The sequence below is a fragment of the Acipenser ruthenus genome, chromosome 2 (assembly GCF_902713425.1).
Source record: "Acipenser ruthenus chromosome 2, fAciRut3.2 maternal haplotype, whole genome shotgun sequence".
Lineage (NCBI taxonomy): Eukaryota > Metazoa > Chordata > Actinopteri > Acipenseriformes > Acipenseridae > Acipenser > Acipenser ruthenus.
Genome location: NC_081190.1, coordinates 70,037,001 through 70,059,621, shown reverse-complemented (window position 1 = coordinate 70,059,621; position 22,621 = coordinate 70,037,001). Strand labels below are relative to the sequence as shown.

At 38.4% G+C, this 22,621-nt stretch overlaps 1 protein-coding gene across 2 annotated transcripts; it reads left to right on the top strand.

The window, feature by feature from the left end:
* Nucleotides 1-7,679: 7,679 nt before the first annotated feature.
* Nucleotides 7,680-19,254, top strand: LOC117409566 (perilipin-2-like). 2 transcript variants are annotated; one of them, XM_034015810.2, is made up of 9 exons: nt 7,680-7,825; nt 8,348-8,385; nt 8,581-8,776; nt 10,393-10,475; nt 10,703-10,988; nt 12,039-12,223; nt 12,705-12,833; nt 14,944-15,234; nt 18,874-19,254. In XM_034015810.2, exons 2-9 carry the CDS (start codon nt 8,356-8,358, stop codon nt 19,003-19,005), a joined length of 1,332 nt encoding a protein of 443 aa, XP_033871701.1. In that variant the 5' UTR covers nt 7,680-7,825; nt 8,348-8,355; the 3' UTR covers nt 19,006-19,254. The 2 variants fall into 2 exon arrangements, with proteins under 2 accessions (XP_033871701.1, XP_034763350.1); XM_034907459.2 differs by lacking the exon at nt 18,874-19,254 and having other exon boundaries at nt 7,681-7,825; nt 14,944-16,069.
* Nucleotides 19,255-22,621: the final 3,367 nt, after the last annotated feature.

The following is a 22,621-nucleotide window of genomic DNA, read 5'->3' as shown; positions in this document are numbered from 1 at the left end:
CCGGTACTGATGCGGCATTTTTGCCTATACAGTCACAGAGACGTCATATTTTATGCCGTCTCTGGTGGTTCAGAGACGGCACTGAAGCGAGTAAATTCTATGAGAATGCTATGCTGGTACTGAATCGCTGTAGTGGGCGTGGATTGAAAGTCAACATCCCACGTGACTGTATACCGGACGTGTTGGGTCTTTTTGTCGTCGGCGTTACACGCTTTCATTTTCAAATAAAATGGCTGATCAAGAATGAGGTAGTAATTGGTCTCCGGAATAAGTTAAGGAATTGTTACCTTTATGGGTATGCGTGATGGTGGTGCGTGATGCTGTAATTTATGGGCGAATCGCCGTTGCCATGAAAACGATCTGTTGACTGTCAGGTTTGAAAGTTGTACTCACATGACCCATTTGGCGCTGTGAAATTGTTATGACGGTATTATACTGGCTAGATTGCACAATTTCGTGCTGTGTGCATGGGTATTTAATATATATATATATATATATATATATATATATATATATATATATATATATATATATATACACTGAGTGTACAAAACATTAGGAACACCTGCTCTTTCCATGAAATAGACTGACGAGGTGAATCCAGGTGAAAGCTATGATCCCTTATTGATGTAACCTGTTCAATCCACTTCAATCAGTGTTGATGAAGGGGAGACAGGTCAAAGAAGGATTTTTAAGCCTTGACACAATTGAGACATGGATTGTGTACTGTATGTGTGCCATTCAGAGGGTAAATGGGCAAGACAAAAGATTCAAGTGCCTTTGAACGGGGTATGGTAGTAGGTGCCAGACACGCCGTTTTGAGTGTGTCAAGAACAGCAACGCTGCTGGGTTTTTCACGCTCACGTTTCCCGTGTGTATCAAGGATGGTCCACCACCCAAAGGACATCCAGCCAACGGCAGGCCAGTGGTCGAAAACAGCTCATTGATGAAAGAGGCCAAAGGAGGCTGACACGAATTGTGCAGAGCAACAGACAGGCTACAGTTAGTCAACTGACAGTCCAGTACAACATTGATGCCGAAAGACCCATAAAAGTATGCACAACTTGTCGTACCTTGACACGAATGGGGTATGGCAGTCGACGACCTAACAGAGTTCCACTTCTTTCAGCAAAACACAAGAAACTGCGGTTGCAGTGGGCTAAGGAACGAAAACACTGGACACTGGAGGATTGGAAAAACATTGGCTGGGCTGATGAATCCCGGTTCCTGCTGTTTCACGCTGATGGGAGGACTAGGGTATGGAGAAAACAATATGAGTACATGCATCCATCATGCCGCGTGTCAACATTGCAGGCTGGTGGTGGTGGTGTGATGGTGTGGGGTGTGTTTTCATGGCACACATTGGGCCCCTTGATAAACATGGAGCAACGTTTGAATGCCACAAGATATGTGAACATCAGTGCCAATCAGGTGCATCCCTTCATGGCAGCAGTGTATCCATCTGCTAATGGATTTTTTAAGCAGGATAATGCCCCATGCCACAAGGCTAGGATTGTCCAGGAATGGTTCCACGAACATGACAGTGAATTCAGCTTACTGCAGTGGCCTGCCCAGTCACCAGATCTCAATCCAATTGAGTATCTGTGGGATGACACGGAACAAGCTATTCAGAGTAGAGATCCACTACCAGCCAACTTGACACAACTGTGGGAAGCATTGGAGTCAACATGGGCCAGCATCCCTGTGGAACGCTTTCGACACCTTGTAGAGTCCATGCCCCGACGAACTGAGGCTGTTCTGAGGGCAAAAGGGGGTGCAACTCAATATTAGGAAGGTGTTCCTAATGTTTTGTACACTCAGTATATATATATATATATATATATATATATATATATAGCAGCTTACAGGCAAGCCCGCAGGCATCCGGCCAGACTACAGGGGTCGCTGGTGCGCGGTGAGCCGAGGGCACCCTGGCTGACCTAACCCTCCCTCCCCACCGGGCGGTGCTCGGCCCCTGGGGGCTCCCGTCCTCGGACGGCAAAGGAATAGCCTGGACTCGAACTTGCGACGTCCAGACTATGGAGCGCATCCTGCACTCCACGTGGAGCGCCTTTACTGGATGCGCCACTCGGAAAGGGTACGATAAGGAACCTATTCAGAACATAACTTCTATAAAAGACGATTTTCAATCTAACGTATTTAATTATCTCAATTTCACCACAAAAGGTTGGAATGTAAAAACCCTTTTCAAGGACGTCCCGAAGAGCTTCAAGCACACATTCACAAGTTTCTCTCCTTATCCATGGTACATGTGAAAACTGCGGGACCGACTTTTCTGACAATTGTCACAACCTTTGCTTCAATAGTAAATCTAGAGCATTTGTGAAAATCAAAACTTTCACAAGTGGTCAGTGTCAGTGTTAATTTGCATTTCTGATTTTCATGAATTCTCTAAAAGATTCACAGTTGAGGTGAAGGTTGTTGTCACTTTGCTGTTGGTCTGAATATCAAAAATCTAATTATCTTAACCAAGGTCTGTAATCGAATAAATATCAGGATGTGCAATTGTACATATACAGAATAAAATACAACACAACACAATACCATTTGCTTTTATATAGTGCTCTCCATGCAGAGCATTCTAGAGTGCTTTACAATTAAAAACTTATATGGCCAATCAATCCAGCTGAGAAATAAGCTATCACAAACAAATATGTTTTTAAATTTGATTTAAAAGATTAAACTGTGCCAGCATTCTTGATATGACGGGACGGAGTTTCAAAGGCAGTGAGCAGAACAACTAAAGGCCCTTGTTCCTCCTGATTTTAGATGACTTCTAGGAACTACCAAAGGTTCAGTATTCACTGATCTCAAGGTGCGACTAGGACCATAAGGCACCAACAGTTCCTGTAAATATAAAGGCCCCAAACTATGAAGGACTTTAAGTAGTCAGAAGAATTTTTAAATCAATCTTGAATTTAACAAGAAGCCAGTGCAGTGATTTAAGACCCTCTCTGGCTGCAGCATTTTGAACTATTTGGAGCTGATGTAAATTAGAATTGCGAAGGCCAGCAAACAAAACATTATAATAATCTAGCCAATTTACAAAAGCATACATGTGAATATGTAATGCATTTAATACTTTATAGCTTACTGCAGTGCTAAGTTCACCACTGTGTGACTTTGTTCGGACCTGAACACGTATTAAGTCATGTCTGTGTCTAGAAAGGGCATTATGATCCTATAATACTATAGTACTTTGAACAATTTGAACAAATAAGCAAAACAAAGCAGACAGTCATATACCAGCACATACCAAGATAGCAACATTAATCAGTAACAGTTTTCTGAGTAACTGAGGGTGTGGTTTGTGAAGTAACCTCTTTCTGCAATACATTGAAATATATCTGACGACAGTTTAAATTCTTACGTTATATAGTTGCAATCTTCAGGTAACATTTTATTATAAATGTGACAACTGGGCTCCCGAGTGGCGCATCCGGTAAAGGTGCTCTGTGTGGAGTGCAGGATGCGCCCTATAGCCTGGAGGTTGCTGGTTCGAGTGCAGGCTATTCCACTGCCGACCAAGGGGGCGGCACACAATTGGCCGAGCGCCGCCCAGGGGTCGGCCAGGGTGTCCTCGGCTCACTGCGCACCAGCGACCCCTGTAGACTGGTTTGCCTGTAAGCTGACCAGAGCTGCGTTGTCCTCCGGCACTGTAGCTCTGGGTTGGCTGCATGGCGGGCCTGCAGAGTGAAAAGAAGCAGTCGGAGGACAGCGTGTGTTCGTCTTCGCCGCTCCCGAGTCAGCGCGGTGAGCTGAGCCTAAAATACAATTGGCTATTTCAAATTGGGAGAAAAACGGGGGAAAATCAATTGGTGACTACTAAATTAAAATAAATAAATAAATAAATAAATAAATAAATAAATGGACAACTGCATTTGCATACTGTAGGAATATATATTTCACACTTCTGGTGCTTGTGAATTTAATACACATAAAAGACTGGGGACAATGATTCCCCTCTCAATCAAAAAGGAATGTAATTCACTTTAAAGAGATTACAAAATACAAAAGGCTCTTGCTAATCTGAACCCTACTAGTCCAAACTGGCCTATAATCTGAGCTATGCTATAAAAATTAAATACCTTCTGATCAATTGTAGAAACTTCAATGTCATAATTCTATGATAAGTATGTAAACATTTACAGCAGTCACTGCTTTTTATTCAAATGACTGTTACTTAGTGTTGATGAAATATAAGTATGAAAAATGTAAAATAAAAGATGGACAAAACGTTTTTAGTATTGAACAAAATAATAACCAGTACAAATGGTACATCTGAACAGGGTCTGGTCCCATCTGGTTCAGAGTAGCGAGAGTCTACTTGTGAACTGAAACATAAATATTATTTTCTGTCATTATTTGAAAATAAATAATTTTTTAGTCAGTTCATTTTTTTAAAACGATCCATTGTGTCGAAACTTCATCCTATTTCATCTTGGTGACATCATCGACACAGTAGTTACCCAAGATGGAAGTAAGCAACAAGGAGCATGACAGTCAAAGGGCAATGTCCATGCACCGAACAAACCAGTGGTTTCGTTTACTCAGTTAGGAATACAATTTGCATAATTATTCAGATATTGCACTTATATTAACTTATCATTGACAAAAAATGAAGAATAACATATGTTAATGTGTTAGTAAGCTTATTGTTAACAGTAAACAAACAAACAGGTAAATGACATTTTTATTATTATTATTATTATTATTATTATTATTATTATTATTAATAATAATAATAATAATAATAATAATAATAATAATAATATTTAATTTGTAATTAAATAGAAATACACAATATGATCACTGGATTTTTCTTTTTATAAAAAATGTGTTTAGCAAACTCCCACTCCCCTTATGCAATGGACTCAAACACAAATACGATGTATTATAAGTAATCCTATTAGAAATATCATCAAAAAAATCTTGTAACTTTGACTGTGCGTCATTTGGTTAGTATTTGTTGTGATGGTAAAGTAAAAAAAAAAAAAAAAAAAACATACCAACAAAAAAATTTTGCTCACTAGCCTGGATAACAACAATAAGGTTTTTTTTAGCCTCTTTCCATGTTATTACAGTACCTGTCTCAGTGTGGACATAGTTGAAGAACAAAGACTAATTGAAATTTCCAGCATATGCTTTCCAAATTGATTCTGAACCACGGTATGGATTTTTATAGGCACTGTAACTTTACTGTGTTAATACTCTTGCATTTGATTGATACCGTGGGTATGTTGTATTTGTGTGGCTGAAGTTCGACTTTAGTACTAGGTTAGATCTACATTAGTTTCCCACCAGCATAATGTTGTAGTGCTAAATGGAAAATCTAATTTTAGATCCTAGTCGGCACTCCTGTAATACTGCAGTTACACAACGATTATCAGATAACAATCGTCTTTTAACATTCATTAAGCATACGTTATAGTTTTTTTGTCTTGCTCAGATGATGTAGCTTGATCAAAGATCATTAATACGGGTTCAATAAGATACTTAAATTCCCCTTGATTAATTACACCGTGTAACAAATTTATTTTATTTTTTTTTGTTCCTGGGTAGTAATTGTTATTTCCTAATTGCCTATGCCTCAAAAGTATAGAAAATGGCTATTATTCCCCACAAACATTGCTTTTGTGACCAGGACAGTGATATTTTGAAATTTACCTATTTTCCAGAACATTCCAGATAGATTCAGTGCTGAGTAAACTTGGAGTAACTTCTAGAACTTTCCAGAACTTTCCAGTAATATAAATAGTAGTATAAATACAGGGGCCTTAAGCCCACCAGTTCAGTTTAGTTCCAGCTGCCTAAGTGGATACATATCTGCATTTTTCTGAGATGGCATCAAGGTCATAGGAGACTTCAAAATGGTGGCATTCCTGATGGGTCTCCAAGGCGGTTTTACCAAGTTTCCCTGCTATCTTTGCCTTTGGGACAGCAGGGACACCAAGGCGCACTACCACAGGCGGGACTGGCCACAACGGACCGAGTTCTCTGTGGGGAGGAACAACGTCAAGTGGGAGCCACTGGTGGACCCCCGGAAGGTGCTGATGCCACCACTGCACATCAAATTGGGCCTTATGAAACAATTTGTCAGAGCTCTAGATAAAGAGTCGGCAGCCTTCAAGTACCTTCAAGACTTCTTCCCTAAGCTGTCTGAGGCAAAGGTTAAAGCCGGTGTCTTCGTCGGACCACAGATAAAGAAGATCCTGGAGTGCAATGAATTCCCCAAGAAGCTCACTAGTAAGGAGAAAGCGGCTTGGAACAGCTTTGTCACAGTGGTTCGGGGCTTCCTGGGCAATCACAAGGCAGAAAACTATGTGGAGCTGGTTGAGACTCTGGTGAAGAACTACGGCACAATGGGCTGTAGGATGTCCCTCAAAGTCCATATCCTTGATGCTCATCTTGATAAATTCAAGGAGAACATGGGAGCGTACTCGGAGGAGCAAGGCGAGCGCTTCCACCAGGATATACTGGACTTTGAACGCCGCTACCAAGGACAGTATAACGAGAACATGATGGGAGACTACATTTGGGGGCCGATTCGTGAAAGTGATTTACAGTATAATCGTAAATCTCGAAAAACTACTCACTTCTAAATCTTTTGTAGTCATTTTTGTATTACTTTAGTATAAATACATGTTAATTTGGATTCATATGTTGTTTTTTTCTGACTTTATGTGAACGAAAAGACACAAATTCGACTGTTTTCTCATTGGAAATAGGTCAATTTCAAAATATCACTGTCCTGGTCACAAAAGCAAAGTTTGTGGGGAATAATAGCCATTTTCTATACTTTTGAGGCATAAGCAATTAGGAAATAACACTTACTACCCAGGAACAAAAATTGTGTTACATAGTGTTATTATTTTACCCACTGAGATTGAAAAGGTCATTCGATAATAAATAACCAAAATATCACTAAGAAATCCTCAAAAATATGGGGACAAAAATGTAGTCGTTTGTTTCACCAACCCAAAAACATTGGTTACGTTACACTTAAGTAATATTTTAAAAAATAGTCCGGTATAATTAATAACATTCTAAACAAATTATAAACATGTTTACAAAATATAGCTAAATATTCTAAAGTGACCTAGCTTGTTCATCCCACGTGCTGACTGACTTAACAGGCTCCCAAACAAAAAAAGACATAACGACCCCCATTACACACACACACGCACGTACGCACGCACACACACACACCGTCTTTCCTCTCAACTTATTTAATCAGTGGTCTGAATTCTCTGCCTTACGCCTTCGGTTAAACCAATACAATCAGAAAATACTGTTTAAGTCTGGCAGAATGTTGTGTTTTTAAACATTAGACTTAAGTGTAACATCACCAAAACATTTTGCTTTCAAATAAACTTGACCCAAACATGATAACACATCCTCCACTTCAGGAAGTATGCTGTGCTTGTTTGTTGCCATGGAAACATGTAAGTATTGTGGAACGTTCTGGTAATAATGCCCCTGTCATCAGTGAGACACTTTACTGGCTAGCCCAGCAGTTACCATTACACCCGAGTAACCTTCTAGATTTTATAATTTTCGGATAAAAAGGAAATCCCCTTCTAACCCTTGCTCCACACAACAAAAATTGCCCAATCTCAGCTCATCACGGCGATCAAATGACTTCAGGATTACTGCTGTGATCTCGCGAGAGAAAGACATTGCTTGCATATAAATACAGCTGGCGAGCGAATTAAGTATTACTAAGGACGTTTGAGATACATTTTGAGTTAGTCTACGAGTACCAGCGGAACTGTATTCTAGTTACTAGTCACTCATTTCGCAGGTTAGTAGATGCATATGTATTTATTGATAGTTTGCCATTTTTTCTAAGCATTGTTTTATCTTGCCTTTTTTTTTTAAATAGGTAAACAGTTGTAACAAATGGTGCGTCTGCCACAATATACTTTATTTTCAAGAGTTTCATCGTATCATTTTTTTTTTTTTAACATTACGAATTGAAATGTAATTTTTAAAAATTGCATGACTTGATGCTGTTTCAGGGCGTCGCATTCTTACAGATATGACGTGCTTGTTCGTGTAAGTCAAACGAGAGCAGGAATCATGTTTTTTTTATGAAGACTAAGGAGCATTACTTTTCCAAGTAACCATATCTCTCTCTCTCTCTCTCTCTCTCTCTCTCCCTTTTTTTTAAATAATTCATCACATAAAGTCGCCGCATGGTTTATAGTGTCTAATTGACTGATAATACAACTTAGAATCATATTCATAGTTGTAACAAAATATAGGTTACCTTATGAAATACTGCCTTGATAAATATTTTGAAGTTCTGATTTATCTACTGCAGGTAAAGCCATGGACATGGTGGTAGTTGAACCGCAACAGGTAAGGTATTTTAAGCCTAACAGGTCCTTTTTGGGGGGGGGGGGGGGGGGAACTTGGTCAGGGTGTTTTGCCTGAGTTATTGCGGAAAATATGTAACACTTGCCTTGTTGTAGTAATGGTGAAGATATGTATGTTACTGACTTTGTTATTGAGGGTGTGGATGGCTTGTGTTAATTCTGTTTTTAACCTCCACAGAATGTTGTAGCCAGGGTGGCCAACCTTCCTCTGGTGAGCTCAACCTATGACATGGTCTCCACTGTGTACTGCAACACCAAGGAGAACCACCCCTATATAAAGTCGGTGTGCGAGGTGGCAGAGAAAAGTGTGAAGACCATCACTTCAGTGGCCCTAACCAGCGCCATGCCCATCATCCAAAAGCTGGAGCCCCAAAGTAAGAACTGTTCTGAAGCAAACGTTGTGCAACTTACATGTTGCAATGTTATATTCTTTTAAAATGTATGTAAATTACTTTACTTTAAATCGGTAACGCAAAGTTTAAAAAAAATAATAATTTAAATACAGCCCAACACTTAGTAATTCTTCACATGTAAATGATGACGGTAACTTCCTAAGTGTTGTAAACAAACCATGTTTCTTTGTATGCTCCAACATTTGTGGCATTTTATCAAAATATTTCAATACTTTAAATTCTAAAATCTGAGTTTAAAGTAAGTTGTGAATAGAATTAGATCCAGTTTTATCTCCTTGCAATTTGAATGTGTAGAGTGATGCTAACAAATATGTAGCTCCTGATGGCCACACTGTAAGCAAGCTTAATATAGCCTTGACAATTTAAATTGGTTACTTGAAATTAAGCTCTGTTTACCCTACAGCTTTGTATGCATTCTGTACAGCTTCATATGCATTCCCTACAGCTTTATAAGGCTATAATCATATGACGTACTTGAGTCCCTTCAATGCTGCACCCTGTAACAACTGATTTTGAAAGCAAACTAAGCCGTGACCTGTGACTCATTCTGTTTCTGGGTGAACTTTTACCTAGTTTCTGTTACATGCTGTTGCCACATTTCCTTGTTGGCCTTTTTATTGACTCAAGTAAGAGAAACATGTCCCTGGGACTGTGGTGTGGTGTATTTTTTTTTTTTTTTTTTTAATTAATTTTTATTTATTTATTTCTCTCCCCCTCTTGGTCATTCAACTTGTCCCTCAGAACACTGCTAATCTGGTATAGGAATGTCCCTGGAAGCTGTTATGTACAAGATGTTAATGTGATTGTCAAGCTTTGAGTTTCCAATTATTTTAAGCAAATGTTTGTTTTAAATATGGTTCTGGTATTTATTTGTTACATTAGCTATACTCCTCTTTTTTTTTTTTAAGGGTTTATGTAATTCTGACAGTGCAAACTTGCATAAACAGAAGTCTAGTTTATAACTTAAAGGAGAAAACATTTTTGTTTTTTAGAAAGCCTTTAAACATTGAATTTATTTTTTTGGGGGGGTAATTTTATTATAACTAAACAACATTAATGATACAAACCGTTCAGTTTTTTTTTGTCGAAATAGGGAGTTGCTCTGCGTTGTATCATTCTTGCCACGAGAGACATGCAGATGTATTGTATGTTATATAGCTAAGGCAGTTATTGGCACCTCCAAGTGATTCTAGACATGTTACGGTTTCTCACAACCCATGTTCAGGGGAGCTGGAACTAGGGGTGTTTGGGGGGTGCGGCAGCACCCCCTGGATTGACCTGCTGTGCACCTGCTTCCATCATATACAGGGGTTACAGTTTTGTTCAATGGCTGTCTGCACCCCCTCTATAAATTGTTGCAGTGCCACTGCCCATGTTGCTTTCCCACAAAACCCAACCCAGTTTTGAGTATTTCATATTGTGCCGTGGTAAAGGGCAGCGTGCATCTCTTAAAAGCATATGTGATTTATCTTCGTGAAGGAGTGTCATTGTGTGTCTTCGTTTTTATGTTTTAATTAAGTCTTGACAGCTTGAAGTTGTACATACAATAAATTCCTGGTATGATTACATCTTTACAGTTGCAATTGCAAACTCGTTTGCCTGCAGAAGTCTGGATAAGATAGAAGAGAAATTGCCAATTCTTCACCAGCCCTCTGAAAAGGTATTTTCTTATTTGCATTCTGAACAGCTGCTGAAACTTGCAGTAAATGCTGTTCCCAGTTTATTCCCCCCACTCCCCCCCCCCCCCCCCCCCACAAATAGCCTAACTACTGGAATGTTTCATCATTTACTGCTTTAATTTTGTTGATATTCTGGGAGTATCATGGTGAAATGTTTGCGAGGATTTCCTGTAATAAATGCAACACTCCCTCCTTTTTATATTCTAAGATTGTTGCTCATGCCAAAGATGCCGTGACTGGTGCAAAAGATGCAGTGACAACAACCGTGACTGGCGCCAAGGAGACGGTGTCTTTCACTATCACCGGGGTGGTAGATAAGACCAAAGGAGCCGTTCAAGAGAGTGTGGAGATGACCAAGGCGGTTGTGAGCGGCAGTGTGAATACTGTTATGGGCAGCCGTGTAGTGAAGATGGTGAGCACTGGAGTTGACACGGCGCTGAGCAAGTCTGAGTCCCTGGTGGATATGTATCTCCCCCTGACTGAGGAAGAACTGGGTAAGACTCACTTTTTACTACCTCCAGAGCCAGATGGCCAATGAGAATTGAGTATTTAACAAAACCTGAGGGACAATTTAGCATTGTATCTGGTAGAACAAACTACTGTTAAAAAAAAAAAAAAAAAAAAAAAAAAAAAAATTGGGAACCTATGTATCGTATTCCTGTGAATTAAGACGCATTAAATTTCCCACCCTTAATTTGAGGAAAAAATAAAACCTCAAATGCATTTACAAAGCTATGACCCCATTTGCTTGGCATGCCAAAATACGGGGGTATGACTTCCGATCTATCCAAGCTGGTACTAATTTTCAGCTGAAACGCTGAAATTGTGGAAGATTCTCTTTTGAATTCCTCAGGAGGCTAACGATGCCTCTTTGAAAATGGTTACCTGTATGTCATGGATGATTTGAGATCGGGCAGTAATGGTTTTGTTGGTCTTTTCTCGGGCTGTCAGTCACGTTCCTGTTTGTGTACTTGGGCAGTTGCGTTCTTTGGCAAGTAATACATGCATATACTCCTTTACAACACAGGACATTAAGAGAATCCGCTTAGTGCGTCTTCAATTCAAAGGCATACGATATCTGAAGAGAATGAATAACAGATTTATTTCAAGATCACACAATGGCTTAATGTACAGTCACTAATGAGAACAGACATACAGTAGTAGCATATTTATTAATGTCTATATTGGCTTCAGTACCCTTTTCACTGACACCCCACCCCCTTTGTTGGCATGAATCGTGACCTCTGCAAAAGGATTAAGCTGAACCGTAAGTCTTTCACCAAACTACCGAGTTCTCTTGGTGGAGCTGAAATATATGTACGATCTCGTTTTGGAATTCTCCAAGCAGCTTTTTATTTATTTCTCAAAGATTTTCTCCTTCAAGGGATTGTGTATTTTTTGTGCAACACTGATCGGCAAAGGACATTCTTAGTTTGAAAGTTGTTATCCTCTTATATAATTGGCTTTAATCCATTATGTGTATGCTTAGAATGGTTCTAAAACCGGAATTGTTTTATGTGCTTTTTTTTTTGTTTAAAATTCAGCTACGGAGGCCAAAAATATAGATGGGTTTGAAGTTGCAGCCAATAAGCCAAGCTATTATATAAGGTTGGGATCGGTTTCAACCAAGCTACGCAAGCGGGCTTACCATCAGGCCCTTGCCAAAGTACGGGATGCAAAGCAGCGGAGTCAGGAGGCCATTTCGGAGCTTCACCACACTGTGGATTTGGTAAATCTTGCTGGAAGTTGCACAAATTCCACATTTTTTTGGTAGTGACAGAGGGCATTTAACTAGCAGTAGCCATATTTAAACTATTGGATTGTTTTGCATTCATTCAGATCCAGCGACAGGGTGACTGGGCTAATCACACTGGTCCAAATTTAAGCTACATTGCTAAGCAGGTGCAGAGGTTGATTTTAAGTGAAGTCATTCTACATATGTAATTATTTGTAGGTTTAAATGCCTTTTTCATATGTTGTACTTGTTATATAAACCAAATGCTACATTTTGGGTTATTTTACTCGAGGATGGCTTCTGAGGCTTATCTACAAATGTGGAATAACTTCAGTACTCCATGGAGTATTCTCTATGAATATTCTGAAATATATAGGTTTTAATGTGGAATCTGATTTTTATTTGTTCAGTTTCAGCCAGAATAGTTAATCTTAAAACTATTCGTTTTGACTAATTTTGCTAACACATTTTCTAGATTGAATATGCAAGACAAAACATGGACAGTGCCAATCAGAAGTTTCACAATGCCCAGGATAAGCTGCAGCAGTCTTGGCTGGAATGGAGGAAAAAGACAGGATGCAGTGACGAGGTTCAAAATGCTGAGGTATGGAAATTTAGTTATCAGTTTGGCAAAAAAAAGATTCAATCTAACACTAAGAGGGTACTGGAGGGTTTGGATGCTTTTATAACGGTTTCAGTTGTCGGTACAGTCCTTCAGCTTGTGTCCCTCCATATCTTAACATTTTGCATCCTCTGAACAGTTTTACTTTGGCACTCACAATGCAGCATTTGCTCTGGGATTGTCCTTTTCATGCTAATATTGAATCGACATCTTCTATAGCTAAAACTACGCACAAGCATATAGGAGACATACTTCCTCAATCCTGAGGAACCTGTGGTTTGTGTGGTGTGTTTTTTTTTTTTTTTTTGCTGGGGATGCAAGTTCCTGATGTCTTTATATGTATATAACCCTGTGGTGTATGTTACACAATTTGAGAACCACTTAACCCTATGCCACCTACTGGGAATGACCATATTTGGGCATGAATATATGACAACTTTGTGTTGGCGCTTGTATTTTGGTATCCGTGAATCAGAAATTAAAACCCAATATATCAACAGAAGGGCATGAAGTAGACATTTCCAATGATATAATGTTTGGTTGTGGGAGGTGTTATATTTTCACAAGCCACGCCTCCCAAAATATTAAATTGTATGTAAAACATACAACATGTACTATTTTTCTAAACGATGTAGAAAGAGTATATAGGAGCTGTGAATTTTACAAGGATTTCAAATTGGAAATCGAAATTGAAATTGCTTGTGTAGTTGCAGCGCTATACAGGGTTTTGTAATGTGTGTATTTAAGAGCCGTAATGGCGAATGCAGGTCAGCTGTGAAATGAAACTGGAAACGTAATATCTTGTTTGTGATAAGAATTTTGTGTATAGAGGTAGATTTTGTATACAATATGACACAAGAGGAGTTTTTATTCAAAAAGAACTTGTGAATACAGTGTTACTGTATTGGTAAAAAGACAAATGTACTACCAGTAAAAATACAGCTAAATAAGTGATAACTACATCTAAATTATCCATTGTTTTACACACACGGAAACTAAGAAAACATAGGTAAAGTACACTAATAATAATTAAAATATTTAAATTACACCTGGGGGGGTGGCTCCCGAGTGGCGCATCCGGTAAAGGCGCTCCGCGTGGATGCGCTTTATAGCCTGGACGTCGCTGGTTCGTGTCCAGGCTATTCCACAGCCAACCGTGGATGGGAGCTCCCAGGGGGCGGCGCACAATTGACTGAGCGTCGCCCGGGGGGAGGGAGGGTTAGGTTGGCTAGGGTGTCCTCGGCTCACCGCGCAGCAGCGACCCCAGTAGTCTGGCCGGGTGCCTGCGGGCTTGCCTGTAAGCTGCCAGAGAGCTGCGTTGTCCTCAAACGCTGTAGCTCTTGGGTGGCTGCATTGTGAGTCCGCAGTGTGAAAAAAAGTGGTAGGCTGATGGCACACACTTCGAAGGACAGCGTGTGTTCATCTTCGCCTTCCGGAGTCCACGCAGGGGTGGTAGCGGTGAGCTGAGCCTAAAAACTAATTGGCCGTTCTAAATTGGGAGAAAATAATAAAAAATAATTGGCAATGACTAAATTTAAAAAAAAAAAAAAAAAAAAGTAACTTAAGTGTGGTGTGTGTGTGGTGTTGTGGTTTTTTTTTTTTTTAAATTCCCCCAATTCTTAGCTTTCGGATGGGTTATAGATCAGCACTTTAGGGTGTGTAGAAGGGAGATACAGACGTTTCAAATGTCTCATCTATTTTATTATTTTTTATTTATGAATTGCTGGTTAGACGGCTGAGATGATGTGTTTTGTAATCGACATGATAGTATCGAAATTAGAGCACGTCCGCAGCAAAGGGTTAAGCAACTCTGAAATATGGTGACGACATTATGAGAATATAAGAATTTGGCACCTGTATGAACTTCTTATTTATAAAGTAAAAGCTAGTGACAGTACATTTTTAAAACTAACACCCCTTAACCTTGGTCTAATTGTCTATGATGGGCCTTGCATCTTCTCTGTTTTGAGTGGTAACTTAATTTTTGTTGTCTTCATAATATGTACTGGTAGATCAGTTAGATCATATGTAATGTAACATAATGGTTTTCTCTCTCTCCTCTCTCCTCTCTCTCTCTCTCTCTCTCCAACAGCACATTGAATCTCGCACTCTTGCCATAACCCGTGGACTCACACACCAGCTCCAGACGACTTGCCTTACCCTAGTCTCCAGCATCCAGGGCTTGCCTCAGAACATCCAGGACCAGGCTAACTCCCTCGCAAGCTCTGCAACCGATGTCTACCAGAACTTCAGCTCCGTCTCTTCATTCCGCGAGGTCTCTGACACAGTCCTCGCCAGCAGCAAAGGGCAACTTGCCAAAATGAAGGATTCTCTGGATGGTGTGATGGATTACCTGGTCAACAACACCCCTCTCAACTGGCTGGTAGGTCCCTTTTACCCAAGGCTGGCTGCTGAATCCCAGCCACCTGAGCAAAATGGGGAAGAGAAGAAAAAGTCCAAACGGGAGGAATAGGGGCCCAAGATCTCGATGTACACAAGTCATTTGGTATATCTGGAATTCTATATCCAATCAAAGCTGGGACATTCGCTTTAATAAATATTTGCTATCTTCCATACAGCAGTGCTTTTTTAAATGGTTTAAACCTCGTACATTAAAATATTAATCCCATTTAGATCTTGGAGCATCGCAGTAATAACCAGGAATTTGTACTGTCTTAAACTATCTAACTAACCCTGATATGATCACATCTACTTGTTTTGATGATGCGAATCATGACGTTCTCATGTAATGATGCCCTTTGGTGAATATTTGTGCCTAAGAGCACACATTCATTTAAAGTGGACTTGTTTTAATGTTGTGTCATCAGGCTTCAATGATAACCATTATGTACATCACTTATGAGCACTTCTTGGTACATATTTAGCTACACAGCATACAGCAATTTGAAAACCAGTTGGTTTCAGGATCATTAAGGCTTCTGATCCCAATGTCTGTTTGTGCGTTTTTTGTATTGGCAATGGATAGCTGCTGTCTACCCCAATTGTGCTTGAGTTCTCCCCTGTGCCTTTTGGAAAGTGAGATAGAAAAGGAAAAACCTGATGTTTGGCAATTTGTTATAAAATTCAAATTGAGACCTGACAATTCTTTGCCAAAAGGATGTGTTTTTTTTTTTTTTTAAGCTGCTTTTGCTACCGCGTTGAATATGTATTTCATAATTAACTTTGTACACATTTATTAATAAATTAATAAGCATCCATTTCTGTCTCATTTGAGTCTTCACTGATTTGCGTCTTTTAAAAGGTAACTATATAACAACCTTTTACTTTTGAACCCTTTTTTATATTTCTAAATTCTGGTTTGTACCTTTTTTTTTTTTTTTAAGTTTTCCATTTGTCCAAATCATTTTCAGTAAATCAATTTAAGTAGTTGTGCATCCTTTCCCTACCCTCCTGCCCAGTAATGACTATGAACCCCTATTGCTGTTCAAATTGGTTGGCTTGCTTGGGTTTCAATATATCTTCAATTAGTCTAATATCAATCAACTAATCTGAATGTGCGTTCACAACTTTCTGGGCTATTCTTGTCTGAATCTATTTTCTTAGTTTGTATTGGCCAGTGATATGTTGTACGTTGGCATAATCCTTCATATCTACCCTTTTATTAGAGTGGGGTAGGGGTGCAACTACAGGAAAATTGCTTAAAGGGGGGAGGGGGGGGGAGACTTGTACATTGGTGGTAATAGGATGTTTGTATCAGTTTTTAAAACTACTGTCTAAAACTACTAAAGGCGTCTACACTGTCGAGTGCCCAGATGGACTAGCAAAACTCATCTTAATCCATGTAATCCCTATTCACCAGTTCGCTGCCACTGATCAGGCATAATGAGATAACCTGAATAAATCCATTTCATTCTCTGTGGCTGAGGTCACTGGTCAACGATTAACATTTGGATCTAATGCAGCTGAGCTTTTGAGCAAGAACTACAGTGTGCAGGGTGATGGGTTCCTGAGGCTGTTTATAGAAGCGAGGGAGACGGTTGTCTGCGAGTTTGACGTTCATCTTTAGATGCATGTTTTTCAGGGGATGTACGTCATACATCAGGTTGAACATTTTTCATGCTTTGGTATTGTGTGGGTGGGGTTTTAAAAAAGGTGATTTGAGTTGAATGTACAGAAGAGTAGAGGATCCCTGAAAAAAGAAATACAAAATGCATTCTACACCTTTTTGTGAGCAGAGGAACTGGCTATGGAAGAAAAGTAATGTTGGAGAGAATGGTTCTTGATTTCTTTTAAAGGAGGAATATCTGATGATTAAGTAACTTGAGAGCTAAGCACTTAATTGCTGGCAGGAAGAATGCAATAAGGATGGTGGAAATGGGCTTCATACTATCGAAATGTCCGACTACCTGGCTAATACAGCCAAAAGTTTTGCATCGCGTAGAATTTTAGGATTGATAGTTAGAGAACCCCTAGAAACATAATTTGGATCTTTTTGTTTTATCATGTAATCAAACTACAAAATGAAATCGCAAAAGTCTACCAGAAGCCATAATCGCAGTACAGTATTTAATGTTGGCTTTCCCAATGTTTTCAATTTGTCAGTTTTTCATTAATTATATGGAAACTAAAGCAGTATGTAATTCAATGTTGCGTAACATCATATGGCAGGGTTCTTCCTCTAGGGAGCAAAATGTACCCTATTCTTTTGACTTTAAGACGCAGCCCAAATTTCCCACCCTCCACTTTGAATAAGATAAGTTGCGCAAATGAAGGCAGTCTGCTGTCACACAGAGCATACAGCAATTTGCAACACAGATCTGTCCAAACTGCTACTGTTTGTTAGCATGGAGCCTAATAAAATGCTGAAATAGTAAGTTTCTCTTCCAATTCCTCAGGAAGCTAATGATGCTGCTTTTGAAAGGGCTCACTCAGATCACTGAAATCAAGCATGCTGTGTTCTTTCACCGAGTGGCTTGCTTACTTCACGCTCCCAATGGCTGCCTGTCTGTCATGGATGATTTGAGATTGGGCAGTGACTTATTTTCTCTGCAGCAAGTCCTGTTACTGTTTTTGTCTAGTTGCGTCTTGTGTGGGATGTTTTTTATTTATTTTTAAATACATGCAACACTACTGTAAGATGCAGGCCATTTTGAGAAGAGAAATTTGGTTTAAAAAGTGGGTCTTAAATTCAAAGGAATATGGGTTAATTCTATAGGGGGATGCAAAACTTAGGCCATAGCTATACATTTTAATAAATCTTCAGTTACTCAATACTGTAAGAACCAGACAACCATAAATGTCCCTTACTGGACACTCCTAATAGTGGCAAAGTTCCAAGTAAAGAGAATACTCATTTCCACTCCTAAATATGCAGTCAACATGCATTGAACTATGATTTGAGATTCATTTTCCAACACATGAACACTTTTTTTTTTTAGGTAATGTGAAAAGTGTAAAAGTAATTTTCATTCTTAACCAATATACTATTGAGAAACATGACGATCATTAAATTTACACAGGGCATGGAAAAGTGTACACATTGTCTTTTTAGATGGAATACCTGACTGTTTAAAGGAAACCTTGTTTGTTAATTGAATCGTATGTTTTATCAACTTCTAATACACGTTTCTTTAACCTAGTAATACCACTGGACTCTCTCCAATTCTGATGAAGAGCTTTTGGTTCTTTTGTACTTCTATTTTGAAATATGCAGATCTCTCAAACACTACAGATTGAACGTTGCTGCTGCTGCTGCTTCCTGGTACCTAATCACTTGTAGCAAAGACTCCACAGTTCTTCTAGCATTATATTAACCAAAACAAAATACCAAAAGATATTTAGAACATAAAATGGAGGACCAGTAACAAAATTAACAGTGATTTAGAGGCAAGCAAATATTAAGTATTGGTGAAGCAGCTTTTTGATCCCCTCCTCCTCACTACCACTTTTGAATTTAAGAAAAAAAAAAAAAAATAGATAGAGATATATATATATATTTTTTAAACCCCGAAACGGGTGTTACCTGTTTTTATGTATTTATTTTTTCTTTCCCAATTAACAGGTACCAGATTTCACCATCACAGACCTTTCCTCTGAGCCTGATGACTATCCGTACGCGGTGGAGTATGATGGTGTCCAAAACGACAACTACTCCAGAGCAAACGGCCCCACGTCGGCTGCCTATGTAGAATAGGAACAAAGCAGCCTGCTGTTGCACAAGATGTTCACTGCATTCTCACTTATTTATCTGATGGAATGTATCTTTTTGTATTTGTTTTGGTGTGTTTCTTATACAGATTTTTCTACTTTATTGATTTTGAATGTAAGCACTTGATGTTAATGATGATGGTAGTGGGTGCTCCTGTTTTAATAGTTGGTGTTACTTGGGCTTCTCACATGGTGTGTTCTGGAAATGCCTTGAAATAAAACTGTTTGCAGCTAATGTGTGGGGTGGTGTTTTTTTTTATTTTATTTTAAATGCTATACAATTTCTAAAACCTAGACACAGTAAAATTGTCAGGAATCACACATTTTAAAAGGGGAATGTCAAACTATGAGTTATAGTTCCTGTAAATGGAAAAACTTAGTGAATATTTAGTACATCCATGACTCATCCTCCTTCATATTATGTTCCTGAGGGGACGATTCAGTGCTGTAATGATTGTTTCCATAGCTACTTCATATCCAACTCGTTATACTGGGAAACAAAAATGTCTCTTTGTTGGAATAGCAGTTAAACCGTGCCCTTTACATTTTATTTTTCTAGAATACTTGCAATATATTCATAAAAAAACCTCACAACCTTTACCTAGACTTTTTTTTTTTTTTTGGCCAATCACAAAGATTCCTACTTAAATTATAACATAATTCTGCTTTCTTGATGGGCTATTAACTACATTGCTGTTTACCCTTCCATTTACATGAAGGATTTGACATTTCACCTGACTGTATGCGAATGATGAGTGGCTGAGAAGTTGTCGAGAAGAATCAAGTCTTGCCATGCTCTGCTCCAAAAGGAGGTTTGCACATGTGAGGATGTAGAAAGAGCCAAGTGTAGTCACTTATGTGTGCATGATGTGGTCATTGCTAATTTGTGTCAATTAAATCCATTGACTTATCTTTTTGGCACCATTTTCAGGCCATGAAATGTATGCCCAAAGAACATCTGAGTACTTATGGTTGAAAGGTTTAATTGTCCGTCGCAATGCAGTATTTATATTTAGCTTCTGCAGGATGGTGCCTGGCCTCATGTCGGCCTAGACAGACCAAGCTAGACCTGCTGACCTTTGTAACTTGCAGCAGGCATAGCAAATCCACAGCAGCAGTTTTAAGTAGCATTAGCACTTATACAGCAGCAAAACATGCAATGGTGCCTGCAAAGAGTAAAATGTTTAACTATCATTATTGGAGAAACAACCACTCAGACTTGCAACATCATGAAAAGTATGAAGTTAGCTCTGGCTGTATATTTAACATTTTACATGACACATTTATAGAGCCATTTCTGCCTTTTTGTTGATAATGAGTCTTTCTATGGTTGATTTTGTTTTATACTTTAGTAAAGAAAATAATTTAGTGTTCAATGGAGTGGAATTCACCTAAATGTGTTTTGAAGGACATTTGAGTTTTCTGTATAGCTTTTGGTTTGGTAAAAATAAAAAGCAGTGTTGTGACACCACCTACTGGACTGTTTGTATATTGTACGCACTGCACATAAAGGAAATGGCTTGTACCAATACTCCCCCCTCCTCCCCATGCTCGTACAACATTGAAATATGCAATATTTAGCACACAAGTGTTTAACTGTATACCGCTCACATGAACAATTCATTTGTATGCATATTTATATATGTACACACACACATTGGATGTACAAACATGATTGTAGGACACCAGTTTTAAATGTCACTTTGAACAACCCCTGAATATAATTGGCTATTTGTTGTTATTCATATAAATAGGTAGGAAGTGTATGTTTGCCTAGGGCGCCGTGATGGATTAATCCTGCCCTGCCTGAAGGAAGTCCCAGCAATGGTGAGCAGCACTGGTGTGCGCTGGTTCAAGCTGATGGTTTGCTGGTTCAGGAGACTTGGTGTTGGTTGAGCCAGTTGAAGAAAAACCAGCATGTCCATTAAAATTCCGTAAGTAAGTAAGTTCTAAAGTTAACTGTTACATATTTGCTGTAAACCTTGTCTGGGATGCTATATACTGTACCTGCTTGGTTCCCTAATAAAAAGCTCCACATTTGTTCCAATTCTACTGAACTCTTGGCTGGTCAACAGCTCACCAGCAGTTGCTAAAACTTTCATCAGTGGAAATGTATAACAATGTATTTAATGCATATATTTGCTTCGTCCTTTTCATTTTTATCCATTTTTTATGTTTAGTCAATCAAATGCTTGCAAAATACTTTACATATGATTTGAAGTTAGCTAAATATTTTTCATATGTATTCAGTTTTTCACAACCAAATTGGTTAATTGACAATTTTTTGATTTTGAGAATGTTTTTTTCCTCTAGTAGCCTACATATTCTGGTCTATATTAATGGTTTAAAACACTGGCGGATATATATAACACTACCCTGAAATTCATAAACCTGTTTTTGTGGGTCTATTTTCACTGCATTTTTTATTGTATGTTGTAATTCTAATGTGGGTGAATAAATAACTCCAAGGGAAACATAGTACAATTAGTAATATAGAGTTAAAAAGCAGCTGCATTAACATACAAGATCATATATATATATATATATATATATATATATATATATATATATATATATATATATATGCCAAGAACACATAGAGATGAACAAACATTGCTACAGTTCAAACAAAAAAAAAAAACCATAACAGAAACATATCAGGAGGTGTAAAGCAGAACATAACATCTTTTACCTTCAACTTTCTTTACTTCTTAATATACCATGGGTTCAATTAAATTATATTTCTCACACAAAGATGAGACTGGAGATAGTTATTTAGCTCAGCTTTAAGGTGTAAAAAATGTGTTTCCTTAAGAGCCAGTTTCTCTAACTTTATTATTAATACAATATTTAAATAAGAGGGTCCAGGTTAAATGCCAATTAACATTTTTAAGACTGCCGTTCCAAAATGAAACTCCTTTAGAATGTGTATAATCTTGACTAATAAAAGTGTTTCTAATATAAACATGTGAACAAGCAGAATCTAGTTGTTTAGATTTGATCCTTAAATCAGGGAAACTATTCGAATGTAACAAAATGATTTGTATGGCAGTGTGAGTATTCATAAAAGCTTTGTAAGACAAAACATTTCCATAATCATCAAATAAATCTGAAATAATAAATAAAGATTTCCCTTTTAAAAAATACATTCTTGTTGTTCCACAGTAACTGTTCGGGGAAATATCGTGAATATGACGTAACTTCCAGGCTGTTATACGGCTTGCAAATGGAATTTCGATCATTTACAAGCTTTTTTTGTCGCATAGTTGCAACCTAATAGACATTTTAAAACTTTGTTAAAAATTAAGTTTGGTATGGTGAACCAAATTGAGTCATCGTTAAGCAAGTGTTGTTTCACCCACTTAACTTTAAAAGTATTGTTCAAATGATAAAGTCTATATTCAACCTCCTATTTTGGTGCTAGATATAAAACAGAGATCATTGAAATACACCCACCAAAGATTTTTTATGGTTATTTCATATCCGCTTCGGCGCCTGAGTATTGGTGAAATTAATATTTGAAATTACATTCTGATTATCATCAGGCATAGGTTGGTCCCTTGAGGATAACAAGCGCCTATGATTGGTGGAAGCAGCAGTAC

Coding starts and splice junctions, on each gene's coding strand:
- LOC117409566 (XM_034015810.2), top strand. CDS start 8,356: ATGGACATGGTGGTAGTTGAACCGCAACAG. Junction 12,224..12,704: donor TTCACCACACTGTGGATTTG/GTAAATCTTGCT, acceptor CACATTTTCTAG/ATTGAATATGCAAGACAAAA. Junction 12,834..14,943: donor ACGAGGTTCAAAATGCTGAG/GTATGGAAATTT, acceptor TCTCTCCAACAG/CACATTGAATCTCGCACTCT.